Raw genomic sequence first — 19,522 nt, 5'->3', positions numbered from 1 at the left:
TGGTTGTCTCTCCACATCTTTGCCTTCAATGGGAGCGAAAAAGAGCGTGGCGACGACAGCTGACGAGATCAGTGGCCTGTAATTAGCAGAGGGTGTAGGATGGATTCTCACCCTTTCGTGTTAAAACCCACACAAATGGAGCATCAACATTATGAAGATATAAAGGATAGGCAACAGACATACAGTGAGAACACAACAAGCCTCTGCAGTTTGCTGTGCCCGGGGGTTAAATGATGACTTATTAGTCTACGTGTGAGGTTTCACACTGAAGCAAAGCGTCTCTGGGTGCTATAAATCTATAGGTTCTGGCCCGGGGTCGCCGTGACGATGAAATAAAAAAATCTTTGCGCGCTCAGGGGGTGAAGTTTTGATCTACAACTGAGACATTCAACCATGAGAGACACAGGTGTGACAAGCCAACTGTGAATAACAGCCAAGTCTCATTACGGCTTATAAATCACGTCCGGATTGAACGTGGAACCGGATGAAAAGTGTCTTTGTTTGTTTCGGGAGGAAAGATCTCATCTGCAAGTCTGCAATGAAGATTAGACCAACATCAGCAGTTCAGAGTTGAGCCTCCGTTTAACACCAGCAATAATCAGAAATATATCCGTCTGTATTAGTTTGTCTTTATAAAAACTCAAAACGTTTAATCTTTTAATTCATTTGAACCTTTATTGAAGAGACACAAGTCCAAAAACATCATTTTGATGCCTTCACTGACCAGTTACGTTGCATCTAAGAAACAAGAGACAAACTGATCGGTGAGGGTGTCAGGATTGGGTATAAAAGGAGCACCCACCAAAAGGCTCAATCTTTCCAAGCAAGGATGGGTTGTGACTCACCACTGCTTTCTCAAAGCAGGGTTGCAAAGACGCTTTGTAGACTCTGTAACAATGTAACACTTCAAAAATGTCCTTAAGTGTCCACGAAGTTGGTCACAACAACCCTGACATTTGTTTATTTTGCTTGCATCTGTTCAATAAAGGTTCAAACTAATCAACAAATGTCAGATTTAGGTTTTTACTGCATTTTAGAAAAACGTCCCAACTGCTCTGGAAACAGGGATTGTTCATATCCAGCAAATACGGAGCAACGTGTCCATTTGAAGTCTTGTTTGAGTTCGTCTTTCAACAGCTTTTAAGTGGACCATCATTCTATATAACAAAAGACATGCAGCGGATTAATCGGCCATCTTTAGCTGTGTTTCATAACTTTTGGACAGAGATCTCTACATGTTTATTTTTTGCTCTTCTTTGCTGTGGATTGCCTCGTTGCTCTCCTTACTCTGCCATGTAAAGGTAACAAGGCAAATCTCAAACACCACCGAACTCCATCCATGCTGTTATACTGCTATTCTGTGCGGTCCAAGGGGCCTCTCACTTCGGAACAAGTGCATGTGTGTGTGCAACAGACAAGTAACCGTGGTGATTAAGCTCCTCTTTCAAGCTTGGGTCTCATCTGAAGGTGAGCTCTCTCTTTGAAACAGAGGAGCTGGGCTTGTGTCAAATCACCACAAGGGACTCAGTGCTGCCTGAAAAACCAGCCGATGACAGTTGCTGTTTCGGGGATGAGAGGAGCCATCTCACTGCAAAGGACATCAACCTGTGAGACCCGGCTCTCCCATGGGAACCTGTGCAAGCTTCCCCTGACCCATTGTGTAGCCCCCCCCACATCACCCTGCCTGAGGTTTCCAATAAAATCTTTGATGTCCCGGGATATGGACAGTAACTGGCATGGAGGCCTGTCAGCCTGCAAGGGGAGATAACTTGGAAAACCACAAGATTACAGACTGTGCTAACAGTACAGTGCAGTTTAAGTGCAGCGAATGTTTGTTGAAAAGATCTACATGAGGTCGGGATTGTATTATGCATGTTTTAGTTTTGTTTTTTTCCATCAGTGCTGTCAGTAGGGCTAGAGGATATCAAAGTGTGTATCCACAAAACTTATATTTACATCCTACAATTCTATTCTCCTCTGATAAAGCACATCTGCGTTGCCCGTTAACTTTGCGCTGATTTTATCAGTCTGAAAAATGCTGCTTTTAAGCATTCGCGTGTACGGAAAATGTGTCCATTATTTCAACTGGAGACTGTGGGGCAAAAAGAATGGGCCGGAATTTGAGCTCACGTTCACTCGGGCCCTTTTCACACTGCCCCTTTAAGATGGAACCGCTGCACCTTTGTACTGAATCACTGTCCTAATCGCTTGAGAGTTTATGGACCTCTAAGCCAGCAGCTGAGGTAGAAATGATTCCATGTGTGAAAGAGGGCTGTTAATTTTAGACGCATCCAAGGGTACCAGGTGTCGAGAGGGGTGCCTATGACGTAAATCTCATCATCGGAGGGTGTGAGCCAAGCTTTCTGCAGACAACCATGCACCTACCAGTTTTCTGTGACCGCATGGCTTCGTCTGCAGGCCTCATTTGTTGATCGCCGTCTGTAGATGGCACCGACCTGGACACAGTCACCCAAGCCGACACTAGAACACGAACAAGTACGACCCAGTTGGGTTAAAGCTGCCCAGATTTATGACTGAGCCTGATTTACATGATATAACGTCTGATATAACAACGCTGTTGTAACTCAGCTCATTGAACAATGCTGAAAAGTGTAAAAGCCCAAACTGATGTAATACTGTGCCACCCCTATGGGGGGCGTATGAACAGAAAAAGTGACTACGACAAAAATTGTTCTTTCGCAGATCAGCTTCACGGTTGCTGGAAACGTAGACATATTTACGTATATATGTCCTATCTTATATGTATATGGCTGGAAAGGGCTTCTGTTTCAGCCGGAACTAAAAGACTCTGGAACCTGAGTCGTGTCAGACCAAAACGCACATTAAAATGACTCAAGTGTTCCGAACAGCCTTTCTCTTTGAAACCTCAACTGGCTTCCCACGCGCACAACCGCGCATTTGCCAGAACTCGTTTATCGTAGGGTTTATTAATCACTTTCATACCTCTCTTTGGTGGTTTATTAAGATTTCAAGTGTCCCGTTACTTCTTCAATAACCACAAAAACTGACGTCTCTTAGGGCCTCGGTCTTAATTCTCGTTAATTACCAAAGTTGAAATGATAACAGGCAAAAGTCATGGTGGTGCTAACATATTAGCACGTTAGCACCAACACCCTGTTAGCATTTAGCTCAAAGCGGCACTCAGTAAACGTAAACGCTCACAAGTCTCTGCTTTCCTCGGTCTTCTACACCTTATTTTCGTATTAGCCTTCAACAACTTGTTCAAAGTTGACCATAAAACTTTTTCACAGCTAAACAACGTCCTAACTGATTTGAGTTGAGCGGAATAGCAGAATTGTACAAGCTACAAAGAGACATGGTTGGGAATGTAGCAAAGGTTTCAGTAGTCTGACCTGGGCTGTAACACATGGCTGAGATGGAGGCACAAGGACGCCGTTTGTTTTCTAATCCGCTTTCTCATCCTGAATTACTGTGGCCTCCTTGAGAATCAGTTTCAACCCATCAGGCTGACTGTAGGATCTCCCCACAACATTGAATAATCCACCTTGGAGAACATATGATGTCCCTGGAGCGCCCCCTTGTGACTAAAACCCAAAGCTCAGATGCGTCATGGTTTTGTGGTTCGATTTGGGTTTCTGTTGCAATGAAAACAGCATGTATTTTCTTCTTTAATGGTTTATTTGTGAAACATCTCCACATAGAAATAATAAAAAAAATGTCTTAGGGTTTAATTATCAGATCATAAACACACACACACACAATCATGTAGTGATATAAAAGTCAACAAAAATAGGACACTTTTGGCAAAATACAACTGCAGTGGTTTGTTTTGGATGATCATCAAAAAGTGGAAGTACAATTTTCTATTTCTAACTTTACCAATATCCTTTATTACAGTTAAGCATGCCACAAGGAGATGCTTTGAAGAATAAAAAATAGATGCGGCAAGACGTTCTGAAATGCCACAAATAAATAAGTGTCATGGGTTGCATTTTTTGAGTTGTGGGTTTCTCCCTGGTGGAACTTCTTTTTTTTTTTAGATGTAACAGGTACATCAGCCGACTAGTCGTGTCACATGTGCTCGGGGTGGTTCTGCAGACAGGTGATGAACTCTTTCACCCCTTTGCCTTCGAAACAGATCAGGTAGACGGCTGTAAACAAAGGAAACCTGGCAGAGAGGGAAAACACACTTTTTAATTCATTGGAAACGAACCAAGGAGCCAAACTATGGCGTGACCCTGCAGTGGAAGCAGTTTTCTTTAAGATGTGCCACACGCCCACTCACTCTCACCTCCTACTCCTAGGAATTACACATCATTGTGCTCCACGGTGACGCGGCAGCTGCGTTTCGCCACAAAAGATGATGAAAACGATGCTAAAAAATTAGGACACCCTTTCCCGGAGTCATAAAAACACCTGTGTGCATCTAACACAACAACAACTATGAGTAATACTGGTAATTCCAGAGTGGTAATTAGTTTAAAACACTGGAGGCTTGCATATTATATGACTATGCATTCTACGACGCTGCCAGAGGATTGTAATTCTGCAGACTGAAGCTAATAAAAATCATTTAGCACCAAACCAATGCACAGCCTTTCATCTCAGCTGTGATGCTAAAATAGTGAGCAACAAGATAAAAGCGACATCTCTGCCCAAAGGGGAAAGAAACCGCCTGGTGCTGCCTACACAATCGTGAGTTGGTCTCGATATGTTGTGCAGATAAAATGGTTGCCTCCCTTTTTTTAGTCTCCATGATGAATCCTGTTTCTGCTCTGCCTTTTTAGACTTTTTAGATTTCAAGGTTATCCAGCTCTGACGGCGCGTGGCCTCGTTGTCTGCCGTCTACAACTGTCACGTGAAAAAAAACATCGAAAATAAAGGCTGGAAGTTGCCTCCAGACCGAAAAAAAGCTGAGACAATATGAAGCTGCATGTACGATCATGTCTCAGCTCCATTTCTAATTCTCATGGCGCCTCCATTTCTCTTCGGCTCCACCCTGTTCGACTGATCTTGGCCAAATGAAATAAAGGCCTAACAGGCAACAGCAGCAAGCAGATGTAATGGGAGCGCGATCTGTACGAGATCGGGGGCTTCGCCATAGTCAGCGTGGTTGTAAAAAGAGAAGCAGACTGTAGCGTCGGACAAAAATGACCTCACTTACCCAAAGAGTTTGTGGTTTCAAGTCTTCTTCAAGACGACATTATTTTGATAATTTGGAACCACAATTGGAGACATAATGCACAAAAAAAAGGGAAGAACAGGTATGCAAAGTGTCCGTGAGTTCGTAGGAACTCAAAATGTGCCGTTTTAAAAACCTAAAGGGGCGACGGATACAACGCCAAACACTAGACTTCAACATGGCCGGCGGATCAAGCCGATTTTTCTCCTGGAGAACAAAGCGGGGGCTGATTTCATACTTTTCACAACCGCACGGGAACCCTTCATTCAGTTCTATTCCGAGTTGTGTTCGGACAACGATTCACATTCTTTCTCACAACCTTCAAGGGACATCGCCATGGCGAGTCACTTTGCCGGTGAGTAACAAAGCAACTGCGGATCTGTGGTTTTGTCATTGTGGACAGATGTTCAAGTGAAACAAAAACGCACGGTAACTGTATCGGAGCGCCGTTTGTGGAAGGAAGCGGACTCACTTGTCGACCAGGTCCCTCTTTTGCAGAATCCTGTAGACCTCCGCCGAGGTCTGTGGACCCTGAAGCTTCTGGCCGTTGAGCATTTCTGCCTCCAGCTCAGTGATAGACTACAGAAAAAGAGAAGAAGACAAAGAAACATACCAATCAACATGTTCTATATTGCCTCACTCCTCCACCCAATGTTTCGTCATCCAACTCCGCTCTTGTGCTGCGCGGTCAGTTGGCGTTTTCGCGTCTTGGCCAACTCACCTTGGATGTTCTGACGAAGGCTTCTGCCACTCTGCGGTTCCGCCCTCCGTAGCAGGTGGTGATGAGGTCGGCCACGCCGCAGCTTTCCAGGAAGGTGGTGGAGCTCACCTCTCCTTTGCAGAACAGCTTGGCGAAGGCGATCATTTCCATCAGACCCAGCCTGATCACCGCCGCTTTGGTGTTGTCGCCACAGTCGAGGCCGTCGCAGAATCCGGCTCCGACTGCAACAATGTTCTGGCAGATTTAAAAGGCCAAAGGACACAACCTGTTGAGGCCAGGTTTTTAAATAAGGCAGCGCGTGTTGTTATGCTAAATGACCCCATGAGGGCCTACCTTTAAGGCGCCGCACAGCTCCACTGTGTCGCTCTCTGGCACGACTGCGATGCGGAAGTTTGGCGTCTGCAGCAGCTCTTTGAAGATCAGGCCGTTCGCCTCGCTTTTTGCCCCTGCCGGAGGAGTCCCACACAAAAAGGGAAAGAAGCGTTGACGACCACATTTACAAACACAAACTCCACCGAAGGCCACAAAAGCAGATTCTAACCGATGGTGGTTTCACAGAATTTCTCGTCCGCCACCTCGCTGGCGATGTTGGCTCCCATCAGGACGCTGACCTCAATCTCCAGTTTCTCCCGAATGATGTCCGAGATGAGCTTCAGTCCGTTCGGTCCCTCATCGATGCCCTGGGTGACAACAAAACACGCAGTGTCAGAGCCTCTGGCCCGGATAGAGGCACAGAGCGAGGACTTTCTCTGAATTGCTCAACTCTTCTGCCCCGTGACGCTGCTTCCAAAAAAAAAAAAAAAATGATGCAAAGTCAGGAGACCGCTTCCCCTTTTATGCTCAGGGAAATCAGACACGAGAACAATCAGGGGTTCCTACTTTGATGAGAGATATCCCGACGGTCCCCTCCGTCACGCAGGGCTTTATCTGGTCGCAGAGTTTGCTGATGAACTGGTGCGGGATGACGAAGATGAGGATCTTGGCTCCCTTCACGGCTTCGGTGATGTCGGGGACGGCCACCTGGTGAGGCGTCGCCCAAACGTTAGTTTGTCTATACAAATCAACCGAAATCTGACCTCAACTTCTGACTCCCAGCAGGTCCTGCGTAACCCACAAAGGTCATTCACACCAATTAAGCAATAGAAACATCAATCTTATCATTCCAGAAAGCATTTCCTCTACCTCAGCTGATATACCTGGTTTAATGTTACAGTTTGTCAGTCATCAAAGCCACACCTAAAATAATTACCCCCTCCCTCCCTCCCTCTCTTGATCCCATGGCCATTGGATGGTACAAGTTAAGGAAAAGAGCACAAGGGAGGTTCGCCTGTGCCTCTGATAGCATGGCAAAGGTAGATAAACAAGGTTTGTCGATCAAAGTTAAACAAGCTTATCAGGTATTGCCTCACTATACGGTGTTTAAAGATGGCAGAGGTGAATTGGATCGCCTCTGTGCCAACGACTGGGTGTGTAGTCAAAAAACAAAGCAGCAAATCCCCAAACTTACCACATTCTTGGGCAGCTTGTGACCTGCCAGGTACTTGACATTTTCGTGCTCCGTGTTGATGATCTCCGTGAGCTTCTTCCCGTTGATCATCTCCTCGTAAACCCACATGTTCACGATCGGGTCGAAGCGGTTGGATGCTTTGACATTGTTCCCGATTATCTTGGCAATGGCGGAACCCCTGCGGAGGGGGGAGGAAAACAAATGTACACAAAAATGCAGGAATCGGACAGAGCTTTAGTGGATATTTGTTAAAGGTTTGAAAGCAAACATGAACCCTAATGCATTGGATTTTCATTCATTCCTCTTGAGGAAGGTGCAGTTATCATTTACGGTAAATCTACAATATCCTATCACCACTCTGGTAAGAATTGAGTTCTAATGGAGATTAAACTAGATTAAACACGGTTTTAATGACAAGACAGGCTGCAGAGTTACCACACTTTAACAGATTTTTGTCTGAGCATCAACGACAGCCCATTTCTGTTCTTCTTCCTTTCTTTCTGAAAGTTCTCTCAAAGGCTATAAAGAGAAAGAGGGCTCCAGCAGCAGCTGCATGTTTCAGTCCAACCCCTCCGGTGTGATCCATACATACAGGTAAAGGCAGGCCTATTAGATTAATAGCAACAATGGGTTTACATCTGCTTAATCCGGGTTCAGTTAAACGCTGACTGCACACATAATGCCACGATGAGCTCAGATGGTTGCTGTGGGTCAAACACGGACGGGTGAAAAAACAGGATGAAAACTTACCAGTTTCCAGAGCCAACGATGCAGACTTTCTTCGCAGGCATTTTGTAAGTGGCACACCCCGAACGTGCTATCGAACAGCCTGTTGTTCTTTTACCACCCGTCAACACCAACTTCCTTATACGCCCTGTAAAATAGCGGAAAAAAAACGATTCACTCCTCCCTCCGACCGCCACGGTTACACCTCCTGCTTTCTCGTAAGTGAAAACAACACGAAACGCCTCCGTAGCGTCGGTTGACGACGAAGAAGCTCCGTCGTGTCAACGCGTTTCTAACACTTTGACATTCTGGCTTCAACTATGAGGTTTATAGCCCGCCTAACAACTGTTATTAAGAAGCCGAAACGATGCCGCGAGAGTGCAAAAGCAGAGGAAAACGTATCTTAAAGTGCAGTGACGTTGTAACGGTTATCTAAACATATATATTACGCAGAAACATTGGGAACCGCTTGTTACGTTATCGAGTTCTGGCCAACCAATATCAAGCCGAACCGAGTATTTATTCCATTTCCGGTCATTTGGATTTTCAAAACAATTGTCACAGATTTATTTGTTTCCGATTTACATACATTGTCGGTTGGCAACAATATGTTATTAAAGTCTCAACAGCTTCATGAACATTTAAAAAGGTGGTGCTATGTTGTTGAAAAAAACACGGAATATGGAGCATCACAACCAAAGTCTTTTTTTTCTTTCAAAAAGTTGGTCACACCAACCCACAGCGTGTCTTGGAAGACATTTGCTATTCATATTATATTCACTTTTCTTTCTCCAACTGACTGAATCAAATAAAGAATACAAAAGGCGGCTTTGATGAAAGGACTGACACGCGACTGTGCTCCTGATATTCATGTCAGAGCACTTAACTTTCTGTATCTTAGTTCCAACAAAATTTCACACAATGTTCAAAATGTAAAGGCAGATTTGCAGCATCGAGTTTTGTCAAAGTATGATTGACATAGCATAATAGACAAGAGTGCAACCTTTGAGCCATTGTTTTATGTAGAAATACAACAAAAGAGTAAAACGTATAATGTGATGTTGAAAAATAACAGTAAACGCTGTTTGAAAGTTTAAAAAGAAAAACCCCAAATTTTACGGAAATTTCCCGAATACTGGAAACATACGAAAGGCTAAGCAGAAATAAGACGATAAAAGATGCATTTGAGGTTTATATATTTGTGCCTTTACATTTTTGATAAGGCAAACACAAGTTTTGGTTTCAGACCACCTTGACATTTTAACACATTTTATAAAAATTTACCTATATCTCTCTTTAAGTTTTTCTTTATTTTTTTCTATTTTTATTTCTTAAAATTCCTTTTACGTTTGAGTTTTATTTTTTTAATCTCACACGGAAACTCGCTGACGTAGGCAGTCACATGACAGTTTTCCTAGCAAGGCAGTAAATATCAGGCGAGCTAGCAGACACAGGTTATCCAGCGACTCCCTGTTCCAAGACACTAGACATGTTTTATCATCCGTAGCCAGCTAACAGTCCCAGCGTCAGCGGCAGGTCGTGGGGAGCGTTTTGTTGAGGGATGAACCGACAGCCTCGGCCGTGACTGGAAAAGAGGCTCGTCCGCTTCATTAAATCTCAGCTAGCTTTACAGGTTAGCCTAAAGCTAAGCAGGCTGAGATAACGTCAAGAGCGGGTTTCGTCGCTGGTGACTATGCAAGGGGAAACTGCGGCGATACGAATCACGGAAAACGAGGGCAAGCTGGATGTATTTCCCCAGAACAGAACCCCGAGCTCGGGGAGAGCAAGTGCCAAAAGTTGGCAGTACAGGTGGGTGGCAGTTTACCCTGATAACGCTCAAACATTGAGCCGTGTTAACTGCTGTGAGGCGTATTCAGTTCACCTGGAAGTCACCAATAGAATGAAAGTGATTTCTCTCCCTTTTTTTATTTTTTTATTTCATATTCTGGTGTGATTGAGTTTCACTGTTTGCCTTTAAGTGCATTATCAGATCTGTGGGTGGAAGTTGAGTCACAATGCCCTTTGAACAAACCGGTCTTGAAGCAGTTCTCCTTGATTGATTTGTGTGTTTACCTTCGTGCTCTTAGAGGTGTGAACCCAGTTCAAGCGTGGCTCCTCTTTTCTCCCTTTCGTTGTATTTCTCCCCAGTGACCACATGGAGAATATCGACGGCTACTTGATGAAATACACCAACCTGGTAACAGGGTGGCAGTACAGGTGAGTTTTGACACCTTTCATTAGATATGCCAACTTATATGCAGTATAAGTCATGTTTGATGAGCCTGTCATGGTGGTTGTTTTTGCAGGTTCTTTGTCTTAAACAATGAGGCTGGATTGTTGGAATATTTTGTCAATGAGCAGTCGCGCCCACAGAAGCCCCGCGGCATGCTCCCCCTGGCCGGGGCCGTCATCTCCCCCAGCGATGAAGACTCGCATACCTTCACAGTAAACGCCATCAGCGGGGAGCAGTACAAGCTCAGGGGTGAGATACTCAGACTCATTTATCAGACTACAGTAAGTGGATTTGGATTCCTCCGGTCCATCCCTCACTCAGAGTGCATCATATTAGCTGGCTGCACCTCACTGAAGGCTGCATTTTTTATTTATTTATTAAAACTGTAGGCTTTCTGCCATCATCATCAGTCTTGCTCACTGAGCATTGATCTGACTGTTTTCCATTTTCTGCTGCCAGTGAGACAGGCCGGATCAATGCAGAGCGAGATCATCCACGAGTTGCTGTAATAAGTTTCAGCTTTTCTTTATCTTGTTTTTTTTTTTTCTTCTTTTCTTTTTGACGTTTATCTGTGTAGCCACCGACGCCAAAGAGAGGCAGCACTGGGTCAGCAGACTGCAGATCTGCACGCAACACCACACAGAGGCCATGGGGAAGGTAAGACCCTCCTTCGCTCGTACTCGGTCTCAACCTGCCAGTCAGCAATAATAAAGAGCAACAGACTTTTTCCTGTGTTGTTATTGTACCTCGCACTTCATCCTCCAAAGTAAAGCTCGCGAGTCATGTGAGAGGATGTGAGCTGGACAGTGTTCAGTTTCCTGTTTTCCCTATTTGGATTCCAAAGGAGACATTGAGCAGTGATATTTCCATGTTGATGTGGGGTAAAAAACCCACAAAAACCTCTTTGTACGTGCAGCTCACACTTGGACTGACTTGCGTTCTGACGGTGCTTTTCTACATTTTACAGAGTAATCCCCCTCCCAAGTCCCGAAGCTACTCTATGGCGTCTCAGGGCAGTGGCAGCTCGCCCATGTCCCTGCGCCGACCCAGCCAAAACCCCGCCTCCGTGTTCAACTGGTCGCAGGGCCACAAGGGCTCGTCGCTCTACTCCAGCAAGAGGTCGCTGCTGCCCGACCACCTGATGGACGCCAGAGAGGTACAGCGCGCCGACGCCGCTAGAACTTCAAAACTCGATGCCGTTGAAAATATTTGATGCCATTTTTCAATACCAAAAAAAACCCAACAAATTAAGAGACTATGAATGTTTCAGACGGGCTGATAACAGGTTTTAGTATCTGACTATCTTCTCTAGTTCAGATCAACTAAAACGGCTAAAAATTTATTTTCTAGATGAATTAAGGACATTCTGCCATGTTTTTCCACTGCGTCGATCAATTGAAATTCAATTTTGATCCATCACTGGAAGGTGAATTAGTCATTTTCTGGACTAATCGTGTGTTGAATGCATAACCGATGAAGGAGATGTATCCGGTTTTTATGTTCAGTCACTACTTTTGTTTCCGAATGGCCTTGAAAAGAAGATAATCTGGTGGAAAAACAAATGCGACGCCGCATTCTTTTTACCCCCTCCCCAGTAACGCTTTGTTTCGTCGTGCGAATGTGTGAAGAGAGCAAAGTGTGGAAATGACTCCCTTTTTTTCACAGCACTTTTAAAAGCTGGATCACACTGTTTTGTGTCAGTATCACTTGTATTTGAACGTATATCTACAGTAGACTCCTACCAACCAATAGTACTGGTTTAATTCTATTTAACACTAGCATCTCTTAAGGGAGGGTGAACAGATTTAAAAAAACAAGATCATGTGTAATACACCGAATATCTGACACGCGATTGTTGTTTTCTTGGCTTCGTTTTCCCCTCGGCTCATGCATCTCGAGAGGGACGCGTGCGTTCAGCTCAACAGTTTCCGAGAAGGTTCATCGTGGGTCGTTTAGTTAATTTGGGAGTCTAATCTTCACTTGCAGCCTTGTGAATGTCCACCAGGGGGCGCTGTTGCCCACCGCTTTGAGTCACATCAGTGTTTGGTTCTGTTTTTCTCAACAAAAAAAAACATCATGCAAAAACACTTTGGTGCTCACAGGATAGAAGCGGATTCAGATTTTTAAGTTGTGTGATTAAAGATTCAACAGCTGAACAAGAATTGATATTTTGTCTCTTATTTTTGGGGAAAGCTGAGATATCTTGCCGTTTTCAAAGTGTACGAGACAGAAGCTGACAGAGATATTGACAGATAAACGCTGCTGTATGAACTTAAAAGAGATCCTTCAACCTGCTTTCTATCCTGAAAGTTGAAGCCATTTCAAGATGTCACGACACGAATGAGACGTTTGACATAATTCCTCCCTGAAATGACCATGACGTCCTTGCGATTTCCCTCCAGATGATGAGCCAGGCCCAAGGCCAGCACAAAGACTTGATCCAGAGCATCGAGGGCCTGCCTGCAGCCCCTGGCCTCTCACCTCTGGATCAGGATTTATTGATGCTTAAAGCCACCTCCATGGCCACCATGAACTGCCTCAACGAGTGCCTGCACATCCTGCACCTGCAGCAGGTGGCCAGACAAAGGAGCTCCCTCGGAGGTCAGTGTGTGTGTTTTGTAGGTTTTGTTTGGTGCTTTCTCTAGTGCTGATGAAGTATTCAAAGTTAAAATCATAGCCTTGCACATGCAGGTCTTCGCCTAATCCAGACAAACGGCTTGCATTGGCCGCACAGTGGAATTATTTTGCATTATTGATAGGGAACCGTTCCTATTCTTACCACCCGTGTCGAAGGTAATTAGATCTCGGACGGTTAAATATCCACCTGCAACACTTCGAGGGACAGGGTGCAGCTCTAATTTAGCTACATGTCGACAAGCATACAGTAAACAGAAGTTTCCGAGGGCCCAAAGTGACGCTTGAGATTGACTGATATCGTCTCCGTTTCTGTTCGGGATCAGTTGAAACGAGGGAAAGCGCGTCCCACTTTTTCACAGCAGATCTCATTACGCGATGTATATTTCATCAAGGCAAGACCCATGGCAGCAGCCAATCAGATTAAGCTGTCCCACGACGTACGAGGCCAATTTAAATGAGATCCGCCCACCTCCAAATGTACATAAAAACACCGCACTGCCCTTCTGAGAGGGTTCAGCCAGTCAGAGGTTGGGGATGTTTCCTGGAGGCGGGGCCAAAGTATTCCGATACCTGTTGGTCAAGAGGCATTGGGTTACACTCTTTTGCTCAAGGACAGCAGTCTAAGGAATTGCCATCTGTCTAGTCAGCCGGCAGGTGATTGCTGGGTGTTGTGTGGTGAATGGTGGGCCGACTGTAGAGCAACCTGTGCGTGCAGCTGTGTCAGGGGCCCTCTGGAGGAAGGAAGGAAGGGAGAGGGGGGAGGCGTTATGCCATGAGTACCTCTGAATCTGCTGCTGTGCCCTCCACAACAGGACCCACCATCGAGTGGTTGGAGCCCAAAGTCCCCGACGTGCTGAAAAACGGCAGCAGCTCTCTGGGCAGCTTCATGACGGGGGAGGGCCCGCTGGAGGGGGGCCGCCTGGAGCTCAGCAGCCCCGAGTCCTGCAGCTTCTCTGGGGTAAGAAGAGACCTCATCTCTGCAAAGAATCAGCTGATCTGTACCAGAGGAACAGGTTGCTTAACAGAACTAACTTTTGATTCTCTTAATCACCCCCCCAACTCTCTCAGGAACAGGAGGACATAGATGCAGAGGATGAGGAGGAGGACTCCTTCACAGACGAGGAGGAAGACCTGGGAGCCGTGGAGGAGGAGCGAAGTGTCATCCTACACCTGCTGTCGCAGCTGAAGCTGGGCATGGACCTCACGCGGGTAGGTCGAGTTCCATGTGCTGCCAAACGGCAGAACAATCTACTTTTCTACTCGTCACGAGGTATTATTTATCATTTTATGGTATCATCTATAAAAGTCTGACCATGGAATTGACTACAAATTTAAAATTTTTACAAAAGATTTAAAAAATCTCGTTTTTGTGTCTCTCAAGCTCCATACTTCTCTTTTTCTAAAAACCATCAAGTTTAAGTATGTACCGCTCAGCTGGTCCGAGTGCGTGTGAATATCGGTTCATTTGAGTTTCTGCCATGCAGTGTGAAGGGGGCTGACCTCCACTCTATAAAAAATGTGTTCTTTAGGGGTAAAAAGCTTCCCACAAACAGAAAGAGGACAGAACCAGAGGTCAGTACTAATCTTTGGCTCCAAAGTCAGAGAGATATGAACTCAAAGCTTTTAGTTGGACAGCCCTAGTGGTTTTCCAAGGTTGCGCGTTGTACCGTTAAATATGCAAATGAGGTGGAATCTTAATTTAGTTTGAGTTCTAATGATAAAATAAGAATATTTCTTTCGCATCTCACTTTTGACGAATGCAGCAATGACTCGGTCAGTGAACTCTTTCCAAAACAGTCGAACCACTCGATGAACTCAATGAACCACTCGAGTCTGCCCGACGTAAATTTAATCTCTAAAGAAAGCGACGACGTGCGCGTCCTGCCCATCAGAGCGGTATCGGAGTCAGGATTTTGGGATGACCTCTCAGACTGAAATACGCACTTCTTGGTTTGTAATCACTAGTCCAGGACACTCACTTGGATCGACACTCTATCCTCCTCTTGGGTTTCTGGTTTATCGCAGTTATCAGGCGGATTTGGTATGCTTACCTCAGATGGCGATCTGGTGGACACTGATCACGGGGTCGTGTCCTGCGCACCTCATTATCACACGCTGGACTGATGCAGAACCTGAGAAGTAATCTCTGAAAGACAGTTTGCCAAACACAGCCGTCACTCTAAGTGATTTTTGGAGTCAACTTTAGTTTTGAAAAAAAAAAAGAGAATTTGACGACGTACGTTCTTACTGGAGGTCCTTATTTTCTCTCGCTTGCCCCACCAGGTGGTCCTCCCCACTTTCATCCTGGAAAAGCGCTCCCTGCTGGAGATGTACGCCGACTTCATGTCCCACCCGGACCTCTTTGTCGCCATAACAGACGGCAGCAGCCCGGAGGACCGCATGGTCCGGTTTGTCGAGTACTACCTCACCTCTTTCCACGAGGGCCGCAAGGGCGCCATTGCCAAGAAGCCCTACAACCCCATCATCGGCGAGACCTTCCACTGCTCCTGGAGGGTACCCAGGGTTCCGGACGCCTCCCAGGAGTCCTTGCAGGAGAGCCCCGAACCGGCCGCCACCGCCCAGGAGCCCTACCAAGTGCGCTTCGTGGCAGAGCAGGTGTCCCACCATCCCCCCGTGTCTGGCTTCTACGCCGAGTGCCAGGAGAGGAAGATGTGCGTGAACACACACGTGTGGACCAAGAGCAAGTTCATGGGGATGTCCATCGGAGTGTCTATGATAGGAGAAGGTGAGCCAGCACGGTTCATGGATCTCGAGTCTGTACTGCAGCAAGGATAGCAGGGAAAATCTTTGATATTTTACTTTTTCTTTGCAATACGTTCAAGTTCTTAACAAGTTTTATTGCAGACTGGTGGAAGCAGCGAGGATAGAATTTACAGTACCTCCAGGCAGGATGAAAGAGGCCTACCGCTTCTCGTGAATGAATACTTTCCTTCTGTTTCTCCTCAGGTTGCCTGCAGTTGCTCGAGCACGACGAAGAGTACACCTTCACGCTGCCCTGTGCCTATGCGCGCTCCATCCTCACCGTTCCCTGGGTGGAGCTGGGCGGCAAAGTCAACATCAGCTGCGCCAAATCCGGCTACTCGGCAGTCATCACGTTCCAGACGAAACCCTTTTATGGCGGCAAGTTACACAAGTACGTCTCCCCCTGTTGGTGCATGGTTACATAAAGGCTCACAACAGCGTTCGCTTGGCTGCGACCCGTAAATTCCCTAGGCGTCGCCAATGATTTTTCGTGCCACTGTTACTCAAATGTGATTTTTATTCAGAAAACAAAGTGGGGTTAATTTACCCTTCCCGCACCGCATTTAGAGTCACAGCGGAGGTGAAGCACAACCCCACCAACGCGGTGGTGTGCCGCGTGCAGGGCGAGTGGAACGGCGCGCTGGAGTTCAGCTACACCAGCGGGGAGACGAGGGTGGTGGACGTGGAGAAGCTGCCCGTTACGAGGAAGCTCGTTCGGCCCACCGAGAAGCAAGGACCGACTGAATCCAGGTCAGAGGAGTGGACGTTTTGATTTAACAAAACCAAAACAGTAATATGAGGAAGTTGCTCGAATGTATGCGTCATATTTGGGGTTTTTTTTAGGCGCCTGTGGCAGCACGTGACTGAGGCCTTGCGGCAGAAAGATATCGAAAAAGCCACTGAGCACAAGAGGATTCTCGAGGAGAGGCAGCGGACGGAGGAGAGGCACCGCGCCGAGACAGAAACGCCGTGGAGGACCAGATACTTTGACAGAGAGGTGAGCTTGAACCAGATTCCCATCTTAATTGTCAGTCTCGAGCACGCGGCTTCAAATCAAATCTCTCGCATATTGGCCGAAACTAATAAAACCCTGACGTGTGTGTTCTCTCCCCCCAGGGCGAAGGCTGGGTGTATCACAAGCCACTATGGAAAAACTCTACATTCAAATCCTAGTTTCTTCGGCTCTTTCTTTTCGGATGTTGTAGATTCAGGAGTGTGAGTGTGTGTCCGTGCGCACACACGCATGCTGTCGACGGTAATGACATGAAAGCATGGCCTGCACTGAACGCAACGCGTGGAAGAGGATCAGAGGGACGGCGTGTCTGAAGGCGTTCTCGCTCATGATGCTCACAAAGCCTCCAAAGTACAAGTTTGTTGTACTTCTAATCTTTTTTTTTTGTTTGTTTGTTTCTTCTTCTTTTTTTTTTTTTTTTTTTGAATAATCCACTGTCAGTGAAAACACATTCTCGTACAGGTAATGGTACTCACGGCCTTAAGTCAGTCTGATGGACGACGCTCTTAGTTCTGGCTCGGCTGATCAGCCTTGGTGTGGTTCTTCTCCTCCTTTTTTTTTTTTCCTTTTAAGCTCCATCTAGTCTTGCGCACACACACACACACACACACACACAGAAACGGTTGGACGTGACTTCCTAGAAGTTTCACCTTTTCTAAAATAAGAAAGAAACAGTGTCCCCCCCCAGCGCTGCCTGACACAGCTCAGGCTGTAAGATCATTTTAAGAGTTTCTCACTGGAGTTCTCACACTTAAATATCAACCCCCATCCCTCGGTGAGTTTATTGAAACGCATATTGTATTTTGAGCCATCTGGGGAATTCTTTATTAAATTTATTAAATTATCATGGAACTGAAAGATTGGATGGCCTTTCTTTATCTTTTCTTTTTCCCCTACGGCTGTGATTTGTGTTTTCGACAAGTTCCGTGACTAAATCCAAAAACGCAGGAGCTTCTGATTCTCACAATTACAACGGCAAATTTACAGCGGTTCCTTCCTTCCTGTTTTTTTTTTTTTTTATTTATAATAGTATTATACTTTCAGAGTATTATTTTTTTTTAGATACCAATTTTACTCTGAAAATTAACGGGGGGAATTTAAAAATAAACTCACTCGGTAGGGTTGGTCTCGTCTTATGAATGTACCCGTTTAATCGGTTGTTGGCGTTTCTTCGGAAACGCACCACTTTGATATCATGAATTTTATCTCCCCGATAAATCCCCCCCCCCCCCCCCTTCACATTTTCCACTTAAGTCCTGGGTTTACCCTAATCCCCCCCCCCCTTTTTTTTTTTTTTTTAAAAATTGCGACTCTTTTTCTCAAAAATGTACATAACCGCTTCCGTGTGCTCCCATAATTCCTTTCTCTTCTCGATGCACAACTTGCATCTCAGAGCTTCGCCAATATTTAAATATTTAACGGATTCCTGTCAGAGTTCCCAGAATATACCCCCCCCCCCCCCCCCCCCGTTTCTTTCCTTTCCTGCGTTCAGTCTTTCCCCAAGAAGCTGTATCTGACAACCTATTTAAAAATCTTTGTTTTTTAACGACATACGTCATACGGTCTCCTAAAGTAATATTACCCAGAAGACATCGCTGTGACGTAATCTAGGTGGTTTCCTTTTCGAGCCCCAAAACGCTTAAACTCCACTTAAAGTAGCATCTACAAGCAGTTCGTCATCGTGTAACAGATGGTTTCTGGTCGCTGTGAGCAAAGACTGCGCACTAATGGAATATATAGTTGTGATAAGCACTTTGTGTCTGTATTACAGTGTGTGTAAATCGTTTCTTACATGTTTGTGCTCTGCTTATAGGTGCTAATCGGTTAATTTGGAAAATGCATTAAAACGACTCTTTAACCAGGCAGTATTTCCACTAATGTTCACACTTAGTAGTTTCCACTTCACATACTGTACTTTTTTCTTTTTTATACGGAGCATTTCCGCTCTAAATTCTAAAATAACTGCTGGCGAATGCTTTTAATGTGTCACACTGTAAGAATGGCATGTCGTAGACTAGCTGACGAATAACCGAACTCGATTAACTAAATGCTCCCGATTCACACGAACGCATCTCAAAAGTTGCCCGACGCATGACGACGGTTCTTATCAGCTGCATCTGCGGTTTGAAGCTTTTAACCAAATGTCCTTTTCTTTAATTACGCGTTTACCCCCCACCTTCACGCGCTATAATTGCTCTTATTTTTGGAGCCTCCCTTTTTTTTCTTCTTTTGTAGAGATCCTTCAGTGTTTGTTTGAAAGCGATCTGTTATACTGTGACGCGTTTGTTTTTAAATCTACCTTGACGCTGAACTTTAGCCCGACTTTTCCCAAGTTTCCCTGTGTTATCGCGTCAGAAGCGGTTAATTCCTCCCTTGCCATCGATAAGCTACTCCCCCGTCAGTCTTGGTGCCTTATGCAACTCGTTTCTGCGCGCGCCTCCCCACGAGAGGAGCGCCGCGTTCTCATCAGTTATTCACCTGACCGATGCAATGATGTACGTTTCACTTTGCTGTGTTGTTTTTTTTTTTGTTTTTTTTTTAAAGAATCAGTGCTCGATGTCGAGAGGAGCCGACTCAGCACTTTTACTCTAGGTTTGGACATTCTCCTGTTTTTTGAATTCCACTGGTTGTCTTGCTGACCTATGAAATGCACTGACATTGAAGGAAACCTGATCATGTAGAGAAATGGATGTGTGATGATAATAATCGAATAAAATTGCTTATGAGTTGTAAAGTCTGTTTTGTATCATTTAACATAA

The 19,522-nt window shown here is 45.4% G+C and overlaps 2 protein-coding genes across 2 annotated transcripts; one reads left to right on the top strand and one right to left on the bottom strand.

Moving 5' to 3' along the window:
* Positions 1-3,694: 3,694 nt before the first annotated feature.
* On the bottom strand, positions 3,695-8,415 carry LOC140296874 (glycerol-3-phosphate dehydrogenase 1-like protein). Its single transcript, XM_072379737.1, has 8 exons — positions 8,143-8,415; positions 7,393-7,570; positions 6,765-6,905; positions 6,427-6,565; positions 6,219-6,331; positions 5,886-6,119; positions 5,637-5,743; positions 3,695-4,150 (listed from the first exon to the last, which is right to left on the bottom strand). Exons 1-8 carry the CDS (start codon positions 8,181-8,183, stop codon positions 4,054-4,056), a joined length of 1,050 nt encoding a protein of 349 aa, XP_072235838.1. The 5' UTR covers positions 8,184-8,415; the 3' UTR covers positions 3,695-4,053.
* Positions 8,416-9,517: 1,102 nt separating this feature from the next.
* On the top strand, positions 9,518-19,497 carry LOC140296708 (oxysterol-binding protein-related protein 11-like). Its single transcript, XM_072379736.1, has 13 exons — positions 9,518-9,927; positions 10,267-10,335; positions 10,425-10,600; positions 10,929-11,008; positions 11,319-11,507; positions 12,754-12,952; positions 13,801-13,946; positions 14,057-14,197; positions 15,272-15,734; positions 15,956-16,142; positions 16,319-16,501; positions 16,595-16,748; positions 16,868-19,497. Exons 1-13 carry the CDS (start codon positions 9,812-9,814, stop codon positions 16,922-16,924), a joined length of 2,160 nt encoding a protein of 719 aa, XP_072235837.1. The 5' UTR covers positions 9,518-9,811; the 3' UTR covers positions 16,925-19,497.
* Positions 19,498-19,522: the final 25 nt, after the last annotated feature.

The sequence above is a fragment of the Leuresthes tenuis genome, unplaced genomic scaffold (genome assembly GCF_036924035.1).
Source record: "Leuresthes tenuis unplaced genomic scaffold, fLeuTen1.0.hap1 SCAF_1, whole genome shotgun sequence".
Taxonomy (NCBI): Eukaryota; Metazoa; Chordata; class Actinopteri; order Atheriniformes; family Atherinopsidae; genus Leuresthes; species Leuresthes tenuis.
This window is presented reverse-complemented; position numbering and strand designations above follow the sequence as displayed.